Source organism: Macaca mulatta, chromosome 2, assembly GCF_049350105.2.
Source record: "Macaca mulatta isolate MMU2019108-1 chromosome 2, T2T-MMU8v2.0, whole genome shotgun sequence".
NCBI lineage: Eukaryota > Metazoa > Chordata > Mammalia > Primates > Cercopithecidae > Macaca > Macaca mulatta.
Window position 1 is genome coordinate 163547594 of NC_133407.1, and position 14729 is coordinate 163562322.

General features: G+C 48.2%; 1 protein-coding gene across 2 annotated transcripts in view; it reads left to right on the forward strand.

The window, feature by feature from the left end:
• The window catches only part of GPR156 (G protein-coupled receptor 156), a 138733-nt gene extending 125131 nt beyond the window's left edge, over nt 1-13602 (forward strand). For both annotated transcript variants that reach the window (XM_015129961.3, XM_077993851.1), the window contains 2 exons: nt 4302-4460; nt 9430-13602. In XM_015129961.3, coding sequence (XP_014985447.3) covers nt 4302-4460; nt 9430-10782 — 1512 coding nt within the window. In that variant the 3' untranslated portion in view covers nt 10783-13602. The remainder of the gene's footprint in view (nt 1-4301; nt 4461-9429) is intronic.
• The last annotated feature ends 1127 nt before the right edge of the window (nt 13603-14729 follow it).

Genomic DNA, 14729 nt, shown 5'->3' on the forward strand with positions numbered 1-14729 from the left:
ATGTGAAACTAAAAACTGTATTTTGTAGTCTGTTGTATTTTAGGTTTAGAAGGTAAGTAGTTCTTTTTCAAAATATAAAAGTAACTGAGGTTTGTTAGGTTTCTGTGTGTTCCCCTCTGGCTCAGAGGTCTTTGGTAGAACGATTCTCCCTGTGATACTTGCACTGTGTATTCCTAGAAGAGAATTTGGGAAAGTAATTTGAGTAATTTGAGTAAATTTGGGAAAGTGTGTGAGGGGAGCTATCTGGGTAGGGGTTGGGGGTTGCAGCAAGACTGGGTTCCTTCTTGCCAGTGAGTTTTCATATGGGACTGTGATGGGAGGGATTTGTGAAAACAAAGGCACAGATACCCCCAGGGCAGTGAGGCAGCGCCAGAGAGCAAGTGAAATGGATGACATTACTTAGGAGACAAGGGGCCCAAGAAGCCTTCTTTACACAGGCACTCAGGAAATGCCTGAGTGTTTATGCCAAGCACTGAGGTCATCACTAGAAGTCAGCCAGCCACTGCTGTTCTGACCCGAATATGACCCATCATCCCCCAGCCCTCTGCTCCCTCAGAGAGGCAGGCAAGTCCTGAGGTAGGAGATTGTTTTCTCTCTCCTCTAACCCCCAAAGCATTTCATCTGCTCCTCCCTGAAGATGCGCAGGCCTTTCTAATCTGCCTTGTAATTATCTGTATATGTCCCAGCACCCCTACTAGACCAGTGAGCATTTTAAAGAAAGCTTCTTTCATTTGTTCATGCATCCGTCCATCCATCCATTTATTAACTGCTGGGAACATGCACTTAAACACAGGGCCCGCCTCTAGGTCTAGTGAGGAGCAAACATGAAAGGAATTATAATACATGTGTTAAGAGCCTTGAGAAAGGCCTTTCCCAGCCCATCTGGGAACTCGGTGACACCTTCTCAGAAAATGAGGCTGGGCATGGTAGCTCATGCCTATAATCCCAGCACTTTTCAAGGCTGAGGTGGGTGGATCGCTTGAGCCCAAGAGTTCGAGACCAACCTGGTCAACACAGTGAAACCTGGTCTCTACAAAAAATGCAAAAATTGGCCGGACATGGTGGCTCACGCCTGTAATCCCAGCACTTTGGGAGGCCAAGGTGGGCAGATCACCTGAGGTCAGGAGTTCAAGACCAGCCTGGTCAACATGGTAAAACCCTGTCTCTACTAAAAATACAAAATATTAGCTGGGCATGGTGGTGGGTGCCTGTAATCCCAGCTACTTGGGAGGCTGAGGCAGGAGAATTGCTTGAACTGGGAGACAGAGGTTGCAGTGAGCTGAGATCGTGCCATTGCACTCCAGCCAGAGACAGAGTGAGACTCTATCTCAAAAAAAAAAAAAAAAAAAAGGAAAAATTAGCCAGGCATGGTGGTGTTTGCCTCTGGTCCCAGCTACCCAGGAGGCTGAAGTGGGAGGATCACCTGAGCCCAGGAGGTTGAGGCTGCAGTGAGCTGTGATTGTGCCACTGCATTCCAGACAGAGTAAGACCCTGTCTCAAAAAAAAAAAAAAAGAAGAAGAGAGGGTGGGAGGGAGGGAGGAAGGAAGGAAGGTGAGGTGTTCGAGCTCAGTCTTGAAGGAAACGTAAGAGTTCATTGAAGAGATGGGGGAAAGTAGGTGGCATTTCTGATGGAATAACATGACCAGAGGCAGGGAGGTGAGAGAGAGAGTAGGGTATGTTTGGAGCACCACAGTCTTTGTTATTTTTGAAGCACAAATGGAAACCAGGGGGAGAATGACAAGACTAGGGAGATGCACACCTGGGGAGCTTCTGAGGCCCTGCTGGACCCTGTTAAAGAGTTGACATTTAGTTGCACCGTATTAGTTTCCCATTGCTACTGTAACAAATTACCATAAGCTTAGTGGCTTAAAATAATACAAATTTATTATCTTAAAATTTTGGAGGTCAGAAATCTGAAATAGGTCTTATTTGGCTAAACTTGAGGTGTCAGGAGGTCTGTATTCCTTCCAGAGACATGAGGGGAGAATCTGTTTCCTTATCTTTTTCAGCTTCTAGAGGCCACCTGCATTCTTGTGCTTATTGTCCCCTCCTCCACCTTATAAGCCGGCCGGGTTCAAATCTGCCAGAAGAGATTCAGATCTCTCTCTCTCTCACCCCTGTTTCCATTGTCACATCTCCTTTTCCAACTCTAGCTCTCCTCCCTCCTTCCTATAAGAATTCTTGCAATTACATTGGGCCCACCTGGATAATCCAGAATAATCACGCCTCTTGAAATCCTTAATCACATTTGCAAAGTCCCTTTTGCCACATAAGGTCACATATTCACAGGCTCCAGGAATTAGGATGAGAGTGAACATCTTTGAGACACCACTGTTCACTCTGCCACAGCCCTATAGCCCAGAGGCTCAGAAAACCAGAATCTGCCTGTCCTTCTGGAGGAAGGCAGAGGAGAGGCCCTGAATTGTGAAATTCATAGCTGGATTCCAGAAACCCTGAAGGGTTGAGCCTCAAGGACCAGTATCTTCACAAATGAGGAATGGAGGGCTAGAGTAATCAAGGGGGATCTTGGCTCCACTTGGCCAGTTTAGGGAGAGAAAGACCAAAAGCCCTGGGAGGGCCCTTACGCCAGTGCTGAGCTGCTCCTCTGCCAGCCCTGCAGAGAAGCCTCAGGCTGGGAGTGCTGGGGGAGATGAAGGAAAAGCTGTACTGCAGCACTGCCAGGGTCAGTGCAAGGAGAATAACCCTAGGAGGTCTGATTCATCCACCCAAGGCCACAGATGACCTTGTGGTATTGGCTCCAGTAGCTCCCAAGTAGGGTGGTGAGCTGAGAGCATCCTTTTGTGGGGAGGGAGCCTTCAAGAAAGGCATCTGAGAGGGGAAGTACCAGGCCTGACCCAACACAGGTCACACAAACTCCTGGTGCCATGATGGACTCATGATGAATCAGCAGAGGACCCAAGAGGACTTGGGTGATAATATCAATTTCAATGGCATTGAAATTGATGGCAGAATTCAGAATCCTATCTGAGATTTACAAAATTTGGTTTACACTCCATGGTCAGAGCTTAATAAATGTTTGATGGATGAGTAAAGAAATCCCAGGTTCCCTTTGAGGCTCCCCGTAGACACCACAGCATCATTTCTAGAACCAAGGTCCCAGGGTCCCTAGTGTCCATCACTAAGACACTTAGTTATGGGGAGTCCTGAGGGGAAAACAGAGGCCTTCCCCACCGTGGCTTCCTGTGTCACTCACATTACTGGCATTCGGTGGGTCAGCAGTGCCCCACAGACTCAGGCAGAGGCTGCTGTTTCTATGTTCAGCTTCATCCCTGTTCAACTAAACCAGCCCATGCCTCTGCAGAGTGTTCCTCGAGACCTGAAGAGCTTTCCCTGGACTGCCACCGTTAATAGTCTCTCTCTTCATCAACTGAGTGAGGACGTGGGCATGGCACGGTGTCCTGCTAACAGCTGTAGTTGTGCTGCTAAGTGGCTGTGTAAGCTTAGACAGCCACACTCCTGAGCCTTTCCTAGTTTGTCAAAGAAACTAGATGATGAGCTAGAGCATCCTGACGTGACGAGGGGGCCGCCCTCAAAGGCCCTCCGAGCCTTGATTATTGACTGGGGTTAGAAGTTCACTCAAAGGAACTGAATTTTCAATAGCAGCAAGCACACCATTACTGAACAAATGAAAAATAATTAAATAGCTGCATGCTATTTTGAAAAAGTTTCATTTGAAACATATAGTGTTCAGATTGCTTAACCCCAGGATAGCTGCTAACTCTGGCTTTAGAATGTGCCGGTAGAAGAAACTTCAGCTCTGGTTTTCTTTGATCGGTTTGGCAATGGATAGGCAGATGGGCTAAGGCTGTTCTATTTTATCTACCTGTCCTATTCTTCCTTTGGAGGTTTTTGTTTGTGTTTGTTTTGAGGGTGTTTGGGGTTTTTTGTTTATTTGTTTGCTTGCCTGTTTGTTTTTAAGATTGGGTCTCAGTCTGCCACCCAGGCTGGAGTACAGTAGCACAACAGTAGCTCACTGTAGCCTCAAACTCTTGAGCTCAAGTGATCCTCCCACTTCAGCCTCCTGAGTAGCTGGGATTACAGGAGTGAGCCATTGCACCCAGCCCTTTGGCATTTTAAAAATTATATAACCTTAACATTCCCTATACCTTTTGTCATTACGATCTATGAGCCCTCCAGAGCACAGTGCATTTTAAGGAGAGAATAGCCTGTGCATGTGTGTATCTATGATAGTGTCATTCCTTCGTGTTTATGAGAAAGAGTGAGAGAATGTGTTTCTGGATGTGTAATTAAATAAATAACGTGTTCTTTTACCTAACAGCTGAAGCAATGGAAGGCATTTGAAGAGGAAAACCAAACAATCAGGCACATGGCCAAATATTTCAGCACTCCCAGCAAAAACTTCCATACCCAGTATGGTGAGGAAGAGAACTGCCACCTGAAGGGAGGGAAAAGCTCCATGGAGAGGCTCCTCACAGAAGTAAGCTCCGCCCCTGCCTGGAAGATTCCCTGTAAAGGATCCAATCATGTATCGGTGGCCCCTGAGGATCTTATTGCTAATGTTTTCTTTTCCTTTGATTCTCCCACTTCCCTTAACAGCAAAAGTAAAACCTGACACGCAGCTACTTCATTCAATGGACAGATGTTTAATGAGTCACTCCTATGTGCCAGGCATTGTGCCAATGAACAATGAACAAAAGCATGGTTCCTACCCTCCCAGAGCTCACAGTCTAGTGGAGGAAATAGAGATTCATTCATCAAGCAAACATGTAATTATAAATTGTCATAAGAATTATGAAAGAAAAATCAGAGAGATAAGACAGAATAATGTGCGGTAAGGGCAAGAAAACATAACTTAGACCAGTCAGAAAAGACTCATTGAGCTGAGGGCTGAAGGTTAAGTACAAATTAGCCAGGCAAAGACTACAGGGAAAAGTATTCCAAGCAGAGGGAACAGCATTGTAAAGACCCTGAAATGTGATGGACACTAGCTTCTCTGTGATACATTTTCTCTTTTTTTCTTTTTTCGTTTTCTTTTTTTTTTTTTTTTTTTTTTTTTGAGATGAGGTCTCACTCTGTCGCCCACCCTGGAGTGCACTGGTGCCATATTGGCTCACTGAAACCTCCGCCTCCCAGGTTCAAGCAATTCTCATGCCTCAGCCTCCCAAGTAGCTGGGACTACAGGCATGCACCACCATGCTCAGATAATTTTTGTATTTTTAGTAGAGACGGGGTTTCACCACGTTGCCCAGGTTAGTCTCAAACTCCTGACCTCAAGTGATCCACCTGCCCTGGCCTCCCAGAGTGTTGGGATTACAGGCATGAGCCACCGTGCCTGGCCTAATTTTCTCTTTTTACATAGAGTAGTGTCTTCATGTCCAAGATCTCATGGGATCCTTATTGTCTTTCCTAGGTACTGGCTGCAGATCTCAATCAGCCCATCATCCCAGAAAGTCCAGGCATGTCTACAGACGGGGAAGGGGACTAAACAAGGGCTTCTGAATGTGATTGTAGCAGCAAGGGAGAACTAGGCAGCCCCCCGGGCTTCTTTCTTCTATGTTTGAGCCAGAGTTGGCCCCTCTCCCAGACTTAGGCAGTGTGGTGTGGGCTTGAAGAAAGCACGTGGAAAAGCTTGAGGGCTTCGTTGACTCAGGAAGAAGGCACAGGGCCCAGGGGAATTAGTCAGTATTTTGACACTAACTGAATTACATTCCATATTTTTTTCAGTTTAGAACCTATCTCAGTAGGTGTTATTTGGGAAACTGGGCTTTTTTTTTTTTTAGGACTGCTACCTAGGTATTAATAGTCACTGATGAGAGGACAGTGTGGTGGGGACCTAAAAAACACAACAGATGAAGGGACTCAGTGCCTCCAGGCACCCACTGTTCATGACCCTCTATGGTTCTGGACCATTTTTGTCCATCAGAGTAACACCTCTTCACTTCTTTACTATTTAGTATTTCAAAGCCAGATTTCTTTCCACCTGGCAAGGGAGTAATATTGCCTTTGATACTCTGTGAAATATTCAAATAAGCATTTTTTTTTTTTCCCGGCTACACAGAAGGCCAGAAACTTGGCTAGAACAGCCAGGATAGTTTTCATTCACAGTCAGCTGATGCTGGAACAGCCAAGTGGACTGACTCTTTAGCCTTATGGTAATTTGCAACGTGCTGCTTGTACTTCTCCTGTGCTACCCTGTTTCCCACGCAGGGACTCAGTCTGATCTGCTATATCCAAAAAGATGCATTGAGTCTGCAGAGGAAGCCCTTCAGTGGGCACAGGTGCACAAGTGATAAGAAAATGGCCTCCCCAGCGCATGCTACACCTGGAATGTCTTTCCCAGAACAGGCCTGAGAACCAGCAGCCAGTCCTAGGGCCCGGTGGCAGGTGTCAAGAGGTTCCAGCATCTGCATCCCCAGCTCCAGCACTGCCCGTTAGATAAACATGAGTATCTTTCCTGCCTCAACATGGGCACAGACCTTGACTCTGGCTCACGGTGTGCAGTGCCCTCCTGTGCAGGCCCCCCTCCCCCACTCAGGCCTTCCTCTTACTTTCCCGTGATCTGGGCAACCCATCTTCTCACACTTTCCCCTCTTGCCCCTATAGCCAGGGGTCCCCCCCGAAGCTGTTTTGGGCAGCATCTATCACTGACTTCCCTGTCTAAGAGAAGGCCAGCAGATAGAACCTTCCACAAGGCTGAAGTGCTTTCCTCATACACTCTGCAGCCAAGTAAACAAACCGATTACTTTTCTCCCCAAACCATAGAAACAAGAGGCTGATTCCGTGTCTCCTTATGACCTGCCCCCTGTGAAATATGCAGGTGGATGTTTTGCTTCCCTCAATGTGCCAAAAATAATAATTAATAAGCTCATTGAAGTGCAGCTGCCATGGTAGGTCAGATTTCAGTCTCATAATGGCAGTGCCTCACACCACACCTCTAATTAGTATGCAGCCTTGGTAAAAACAGAGTCCCACTTCTTTTTCTGGAAGAAGGAAATTTTCTGTTTAGGTTGACGTTTCTAAATCTGTCACCAGCCAGCTTCAGATGTTTGGCTTGCTGGGAGAAGAGTATTCTTCCCAACTCCATATTTATAGTATCTTTCGATACTCAAAGGAGTTTATAGATAAGGCACAAAAAGGCGGCACTCAGATTTCACCCGCAGGAGTAGTTGCCATTAGCCAATGGGTCCTTCCTAACTCTGTGAGGCTGTAGAGGCCTCCAGAAGCCCACATGAGAATGCGCACAATGGGCTTCGGGAGGAGAGGCTGGTGGAGGAGGAAGAGAGTTGAGGTCCCCCCATGAGATCCTCAGAGAGATACCTGGCACAGCCCAGGATCACAAACACCTGAGTGTTCCCCTGTTACTCATCCATTCTGCCTCTGGCAAGTCCTTGAGTCATCTGCACTCACCCAGCAACACCCAGACCTCACCACTCTGCCGATAGAGGGAAGGGAGGAAGGACAGGCATGCATGTGCTCAGCTGGAAGTCCCTTCCACCTTACTCACCAGTCCCTCACTGGCCCTGGACTCTCTTCCGATGGCAAAAGAAGTAGACTCAACCAGGGTGAAACTAGCAATACCAACTATCAGAAAAATCACCTTCCCACTTCTACAAGGGGAGCAGTGCATCTGCTTGGAGAGTTGCTAGTCAGAATATTGGACTATTTTACTTAAGCTACTGCTCCCTTAAAGGATCACTTCTAGGCAACTCTCGCATGTAAACCTGAGATGAAACCACAGGTTCACTCCATAACTAGTAGTCCTAATTAGCAGTTATGGACTGGTATAACTAGGCAATTTGTATTAGTTATCCTAACACAGGAAACATCCTTTTGTTTCTAGTGCATAATAAATGGAGGTCCAAATGCTCATGCCCAGCTCCTAAAGATGATAGTAACAAACAGGCAGCATTTTGGTGTTCAGACAAGCACCTTCTAGAACATTTGCTTACATTATTGCCTTCCCAGAACCCTCGACCCCATGTCATCTGCCCCAAGTCCAGACGTTCCCTGTGAACATCTCCTTCCTGCTCTGCCTTTGAGGATCAGAAGTTTCTAGAGGTGGACACATAGTCTGAGCTCGAGAATCAGCTGCTGCACCACAGAAAGATGTCTGGGCTGCAGTCGCTCCCTGCAACCCACTGCCAATACTCCTCCTCCTGCTTCATGCCCCACAGTCTCGCAGTTAGGATAGGCACACCTCTGCAGCTCTCACCTGCCAGTCCTCTCCGGCACAACTTGTTTACCAGCTAACACCCACGCAGCGAGTAGGCAAGTCAGTAGCAGAACTGCTCCAGCCTCGTTCATCTCCTGGGCTCCATTCTAGGGCTGGTGAATCAAGCTAGCAGGGGCTTAGGCCCAACAGTCCTTTCATTTCTTTGTGATTCTTCAATAGTTCTGATGCTTGCACTCCTTTAGGTCAGTGGTTCCCAACATTTTTGGCACCAGGGACCAGTTCCGTGGAAGACAGTTTTCCACAGACAGTGGCAGGGGGATGGTTTCGGGATGAAACTGTTCCACCTCAGATCATCAGACATTAGCTTCTCATAGGGAGTGTGCAGCCTAGACCCCTCGCATGTGCAGTTCACAATAGGGTTTGCGCTCCTGTGAGAATCTAATGGCGCAGCTGATCTGACGGAAGCTCAGGTGGTAATGCTTCCTCGCCCCCCCGCTCACCTCCTGCTGTGCGGCCTGGTTCCTAACAGCCCATGGACCACTACCGGTCCATGGCCCAGGAGTTGGGGACCCCTACTTTAGGTGAAATCGACAGCTGATATTGCCACATGGCAGCTTTGGCCACTGACTCCCAGAGGTCCAGCCTAGGGAGGTAATAACACCAACCTGAGATTCTCTTTGGCCCTTCTCAGCTCCAATCTTATTTTATCGCCACAGGAATCTCCACCCTTCTCCTTATTCTTCCCATTTTCTAAGCTGTTTAGTAAGAGGCAAAATACTTGTTCCCCTACTTCTTCATCCCCTGGAGATATGCTTCACATTTATCTAAATTTTTGCAAAAGTGTGATAAACTCCGTGGGGCCATTCCAAACATTATTCAGCTCATACCTGCAAAGTGGCCTGACCCTCTCAGTTCTGGGAAAGGTGATAGGGTGCTGCAGTGGCCAGCAGGCACTCAGGCTGTGCCTCCTTGCTCTTCATAAGCAATGCCACACAGTGTGGGGATGTAAGGAGGAGACCAAGATAATGACAATAAATCATGGTTGGCCTTTATTGAGCACCTTTTATGTCAGTTATTGTGCTAAGCACTTTACATGCATCAACTCATTTCACTGGAGGGAGGAACCTCCTCAGAACCTGAGGTCACCAGCCAATACACTGGAAGAACTGAGATTTCAGCCAAGGTTCCTCGAAAGCCACACCTTCTCCACCATGGTGGGCACTATGGAACCCTCGGCGGCATTTTTGTTGATGGTTTTGCTTTTATTTTACAGAAAAATGCTGTGATTGAAAGCCTGCAGGAACAAGTAAACAATGCCAAAGAGAAGCTTGTGAGGCTGATGTCTGCTGAGTGCACCTATGACCTCCCAGAGCAGGCTGCCCCACCTGCCTCTTCCCCGAGCAAGGATGTCCAGGCCGCAGCCTCGGTCCACACCCTGGCAGCTGCTCAGGGGCCTTCGGGTCACCTCTCTGACTTTCGGAATGATCCTGGCATGGCTACCCAGGATTCCCAGTGCACTACAGGGCCCTCCTCACATGCACAAAGCCTTGAGGGGCCTGGGAAGGACACCAGCCTCTCCCCAGGGAAAGAGAAGAAGATATCTGACTCGAAAGACTTTTCTGATCATTTAGACTCAGGTTGTAGCCAGAAGCGATGGACTGAGCAAAGCCTGGGTCCAGAAAGAGGAGATCAAGTCCCCATGGCCCCCAGCCAGAGTCTCCTACCAGGTAGAGGAGGCTCAGATCCCCAGAGACAGAGGCATCTGGAGAACTCAGAGGAGCCCCAGGAGCGGCGGTCACGGGTCAGTTCAGTAATCAGGGAGAAACTTCAGGAGGTCTTACAAGATCTGGGCCTGGGCCCTGAGGCTTCCCTCCCCACCACCCCGTCTTGTCACCAACAAACCTGGAAGAACAGTGCTGCCTTCAGCCCCCAAAAGATGCCCCTCTCCAAGGAGCTGGGCTTTAGCCCTTACATGGTGAGGAGAAGGCGGGCAACTCAGCAGGCCCGCTCACACTTTCCTGGCTCTGCCTCCTCATCTGTGGGGCATCGGGCAAACAGGACTGTTTCTGGCACACACAGCAGGCTACATGTGCAGAATGGGGACAGCCCCAGCCTGGCCCCACAAACTGCTGATTGCAGAACACGAAGACCTTCTTCCAGGAAGCCTTCACTACCTTCAGATCCTCAAGACAGACGAGGTACCCTGGAGCGCAGCAGACAAAGCCAGACAGAGCCCGAGGGGGCTAGAGGGAGCGAAGCAGCCTTTCTTCCCCAGCCTTCTGGTTCTGGCCTGGCCCCAAGTCCTGCTGCCCCATGCCTCTCCAAAGCCTCACCTGACTTGCCTGAACAGTGGCATCTGTGGCCCCCAGTGCCCTCGGGCTGTCCCTCCCTGTCTTCTCGACACAGCTGTTTTGACACCGAGTCCAGCAGCTCAGATGAGTTCTTCTGCCACTGCCACCGGCCCTACTGTGAAATCTGCTTCCAGAGCTCTTCTGACTCTAGTGACAGTGGCACATCAGACACTGACCCTAAGCCTACGGCGGGGCTGGCTTCCTGGGAAAAGCTGTGGGCCCGCTCCAAGCCTATTGTGAACTTCAAAGATGACTTGAAACCCACACTGGTGTGAAAAGCAACAGAGCTGGTCTAGACACAGAGGTCAGTCCAGGAGAAGCTGTACCAAGGCCCACAGGAGGAGAGCCAATTTCTGGTCTTTGGGGAACAGATTAGTGCCCTGCATTTGACCAGCCCATACCATGTTTCAGCTGGGCTCACTGCGTTACTTTGAGCACTTCTTGATCTATAAAAAGAGGGGCATTGCCCGTCCTATTACTACCTCGCAGCCTTACTATAAAAGACTCCAGTTGAGTGACTATGAAAGATACTGACTCCTTGGATAAAAGGTGCTGAATGAACACAGGATTTTCTGTCCAGGTCAGCCTATATTCTATAAAACTCTTCATATATTCAGATGGATGGCTGAATGGACAGGCAGATGGAGAGATGCATGGGAAATTTCTACAGAACCTGAGGTGTGGACTGTGATCCATCAAACTGGCCTTTTGGTGGAGAGACCTACGAGGAAGATAAGCCTCCTACATCCTTGGGTCTCCCACTTCTGGAAGGCAGTGGTTTTATTTCTGCTGAATGTTGTGAACAACACCTCCCTAGATTCCAGCTTCTGGCCAGACCCAGCTCAGAGCGACCCCTACACCACTATTTCTTGTTTGTGTCTTTCCACCATTATGGCACCTTGCCCTTCTCTCTGAGACAGATCTCCACGCACCCACAGGCTTCCCAGATCTCTCCCCTGGGCTCGGATGTACCTGAGATCCTGACTGTCCCCACTGTCCCCTTGTCCTGTGGCTCATCCTCTTGATTCACCCAGTGATGCAGTTTTGTACTGTGGGGAGGCACACACCAGCAATTTCTGTTGGGGTATGGGAGAACCTATTGGTCAAGAGGTGCTTTTGGTTCCATTGGGGTTACATGACTACCAACAGACGCATAAACCAAGAAACCAAATGGAGAAATAAAAAGGAAGACATGAGGGACACAAAGACAGGAAAGAAAATAGGATTTGAACATTTCACTTGAGTCCAGCATAGTACTTGGCAATATCATATTTTTGTGATTCCTTTTGATAACCCTGTGAAGTAGACACTCATTTTTACAGACAGGGATTATGAGGCTTAGAGAAATGAGGTAACTTCCCCCAACATCACACTGCTGGACAGAGATGTACATGCAGCTCCTGGGACTCAAGTAGGTGGGTTTTCCCAGGGACACATGGCTTCACTTGTTCTTCTGGGAGTGGCAGGTGACTCTTGGCAGATGAGACAACAAAGCAAGGCTCGTGTAAGAAAGCTGGGATGTGCTCCCCTGCAGTCCAGAATAACAGACCTGAGTCCTCACCTCGGGAAAACGGGCCTCCACTTCCCCACTGCCACACGCCACACTGGCATCTCTCAAGAGAGCTGGGGAGCTGGTGAGGGATGAGTGCCAGGAACTCAGCCACCACCAGAGCCACAGGGAGAGCACAGCTGGGTCCACTGTGCTTGTTGCTGAGCTGGCTGTCATGTCCAGGCTGTCCCGTGCCCCGAGTCCTGTGTGTACATCTGTGGGTGTGCACGTTTGCATGAAGGAGTTCAGGCCTTATTAAATATGCTTAGAGGGGGGCATTTGGCTCTAAATATATCATCAATTTATCATAGAGTCTTGGGGGCTGCTGACACCCCAGGACTCTCCAGGCACTGAACCATGAGGCCCTCCTGGAAGCACAGCTTCTTCTATCATCTACTTTTAAATAGGAATTTCCTAATTCATTCTGTGTGTGGGTTTGCAGTTTCTTGTGCTGTGTGTGTGCTGTCCAAGTGGTACCGTAATAAAAGAGAAATGACTCCCAAGAGGAGTCTTTTCAGAAATTGTAATCTGGGGCTGGCCAGGAGGGGCCTGGAGAAGGCTGAACCACCCAAAGAAGGGGAACCGGAGAAGCCATCAGAGCTGCTGCCGGGCTACCCTGGGTCCCAGGGTACCTTCTACCAAAGTTCCATTTGAACAGATTCTTCTGTGCTCTCCTTAAGAAGCCTCTTATCCCAGAAACACTCCCTCAATGGACAGAGGAAACCCTGGAGACCCTGGACTCTTTCTGCCCCTGGGAGTCCTGTGGCTGGGCTCCCCCTCCTGCAGCTCCCTTCCTCCCAGCATGTCACCACTAACAGCCCACCATTCATTCATGTGGACTCTAAGTCTGGCAGTCCTTCTAGCCTTCTTACTCTGTCTGCTTTTAGACCCTTAGTTCCACCATCCCAGCCCTTCTACATCTCCATCCTTCTGTTTAGAAATTTTTCCCCACTTTGTGCCCTTGTGAATTATTCATCCTTTAAGGCTCAGGTGGAGCATACATTCTTTCTTCAGCCTTTCCCAGCCATCCCCAAAGAAAGTTGATTGATCCCCTAGTTAAATAAGGAAGGATGGGCTGGACACGTTGGCTTACGTCTGTAATCCCAGCACTTTGGGAGGCCGAGGCAGCCGGATAACAAGGTCAGGATTTCAAGACCAGCCTGGCCAACATGGTGAAACCCTGTCTCTACTAAAAATACAAAAATTAGCCGGGCATGGTGGCACGTACCTGTAATCCCAGCTACTCAGGAGTCTGAGGGAGGAGAATTGCTTGAACCAGGAGACAGAGGTTGTAGTAAGCCGAGATTGTGCCACTGCACTCAAGCCTGGATGACAGAGCAAGACTCCGTTTCAACTCAAGCCTGGATGACAGAGCAAGACTCCGTTTCGAGAAGAAAGAAAGAAGAGAGAGAGAGAAAAAGAAGGAAGGCTGTCTCAGGGTCTGTATTTTGGACTCAACTGTATAGAGGCTTCTGTTATCCATTTGACCTAGAATGACTTTGTAACCCTTGCAAGACCTGATTGAAATTTATCATTTTGTTCAAAAGCAATGTGCAAACACCATAACTTTGCTCAACAAAATGTTGCCACCAAATGTATCATTTACTCTGCATCACCCTTACCTTTCCCCACCTCCTTTCCTAAATCTTTTACCCAAGATCAGCTAATCCAGTGATGGAGTCCTTAAAAGGGCTGAATGTGCCATGACTTTTGGCATACTCTTGGTTGTTCTGCTCTTGAAGAAAGGGCAGTAAATTGTGCAAAGGAATCCTGGAGAAGTAAACACTGCCTCTGCTACTGTCATCTGGGCTATACATGTCTCTGTTGGTCCTAAGGCATACCATGGAGCCAGGCCTGATTCTAACCCCAGCATATGTCCTCTGCTGTTGAAAATCTTGGAATTGGAGGTCTCCATCCTGATCCCAATGTCTTTCCCTGTCCTGGCCTGCCCCAGACTCTCTCCTTAAGAATCAACTTGGCCTTTTTAGAGTTTATAGAGGAGAAAAAAAGCATCAGAGGCAGGAGGCCTGTTTTTAAAGAACGATATCACTTTGAAAAAGGAAAAGAGAAAAGTCAATGCAAGTTCTATAAAATCTCTTCTGTATCTATGTTTATCGTATTGTCTTTACATGTGTCTCCTCCACAGATTCCAAGCTCTTGAAAGCATTGAGCATGTCTTCTCCATCTTCGTTCTCCTCTAGAGTAGCCATTAGAGATCTTTGCACAAAGTATACACTCAACAAATGCTTGATGGGTGGATTTCTGGGTAGATAAATGGGTGAAACAAAGGAAGGCAAAGCTTCTGTTTTGGGGCCAGAGCGGAGGAGCAGGAAGAGAAACAGGCATCTGGTCCGCTGGCTTCCAGTGAGTTAACAGCATGAAACTACATCGTATAGACCCAGGAGTAACTGAATTCTGAAAATGACAGTACTTTAAGTTTGTTGGGTGGTAGGGGAACAGGGCAATGAAGTTTATGGAAGAGAAGCGCAAAGTTCTTGATAAAGTTCTTATCTTAAAGACCTTTTCTTTGTAGGCTTGTTAATGGGTAACAAGCAGTATTAGCAGGAGAAAGATCTGTTTGTCTCTATCACCAACAGCTTCCTGAGTCCCCTTTCTCAGAACTCCAGACAAAACAGTTTCTCTATTCCCTCTGGCCGCTGCACTTTTACCAGT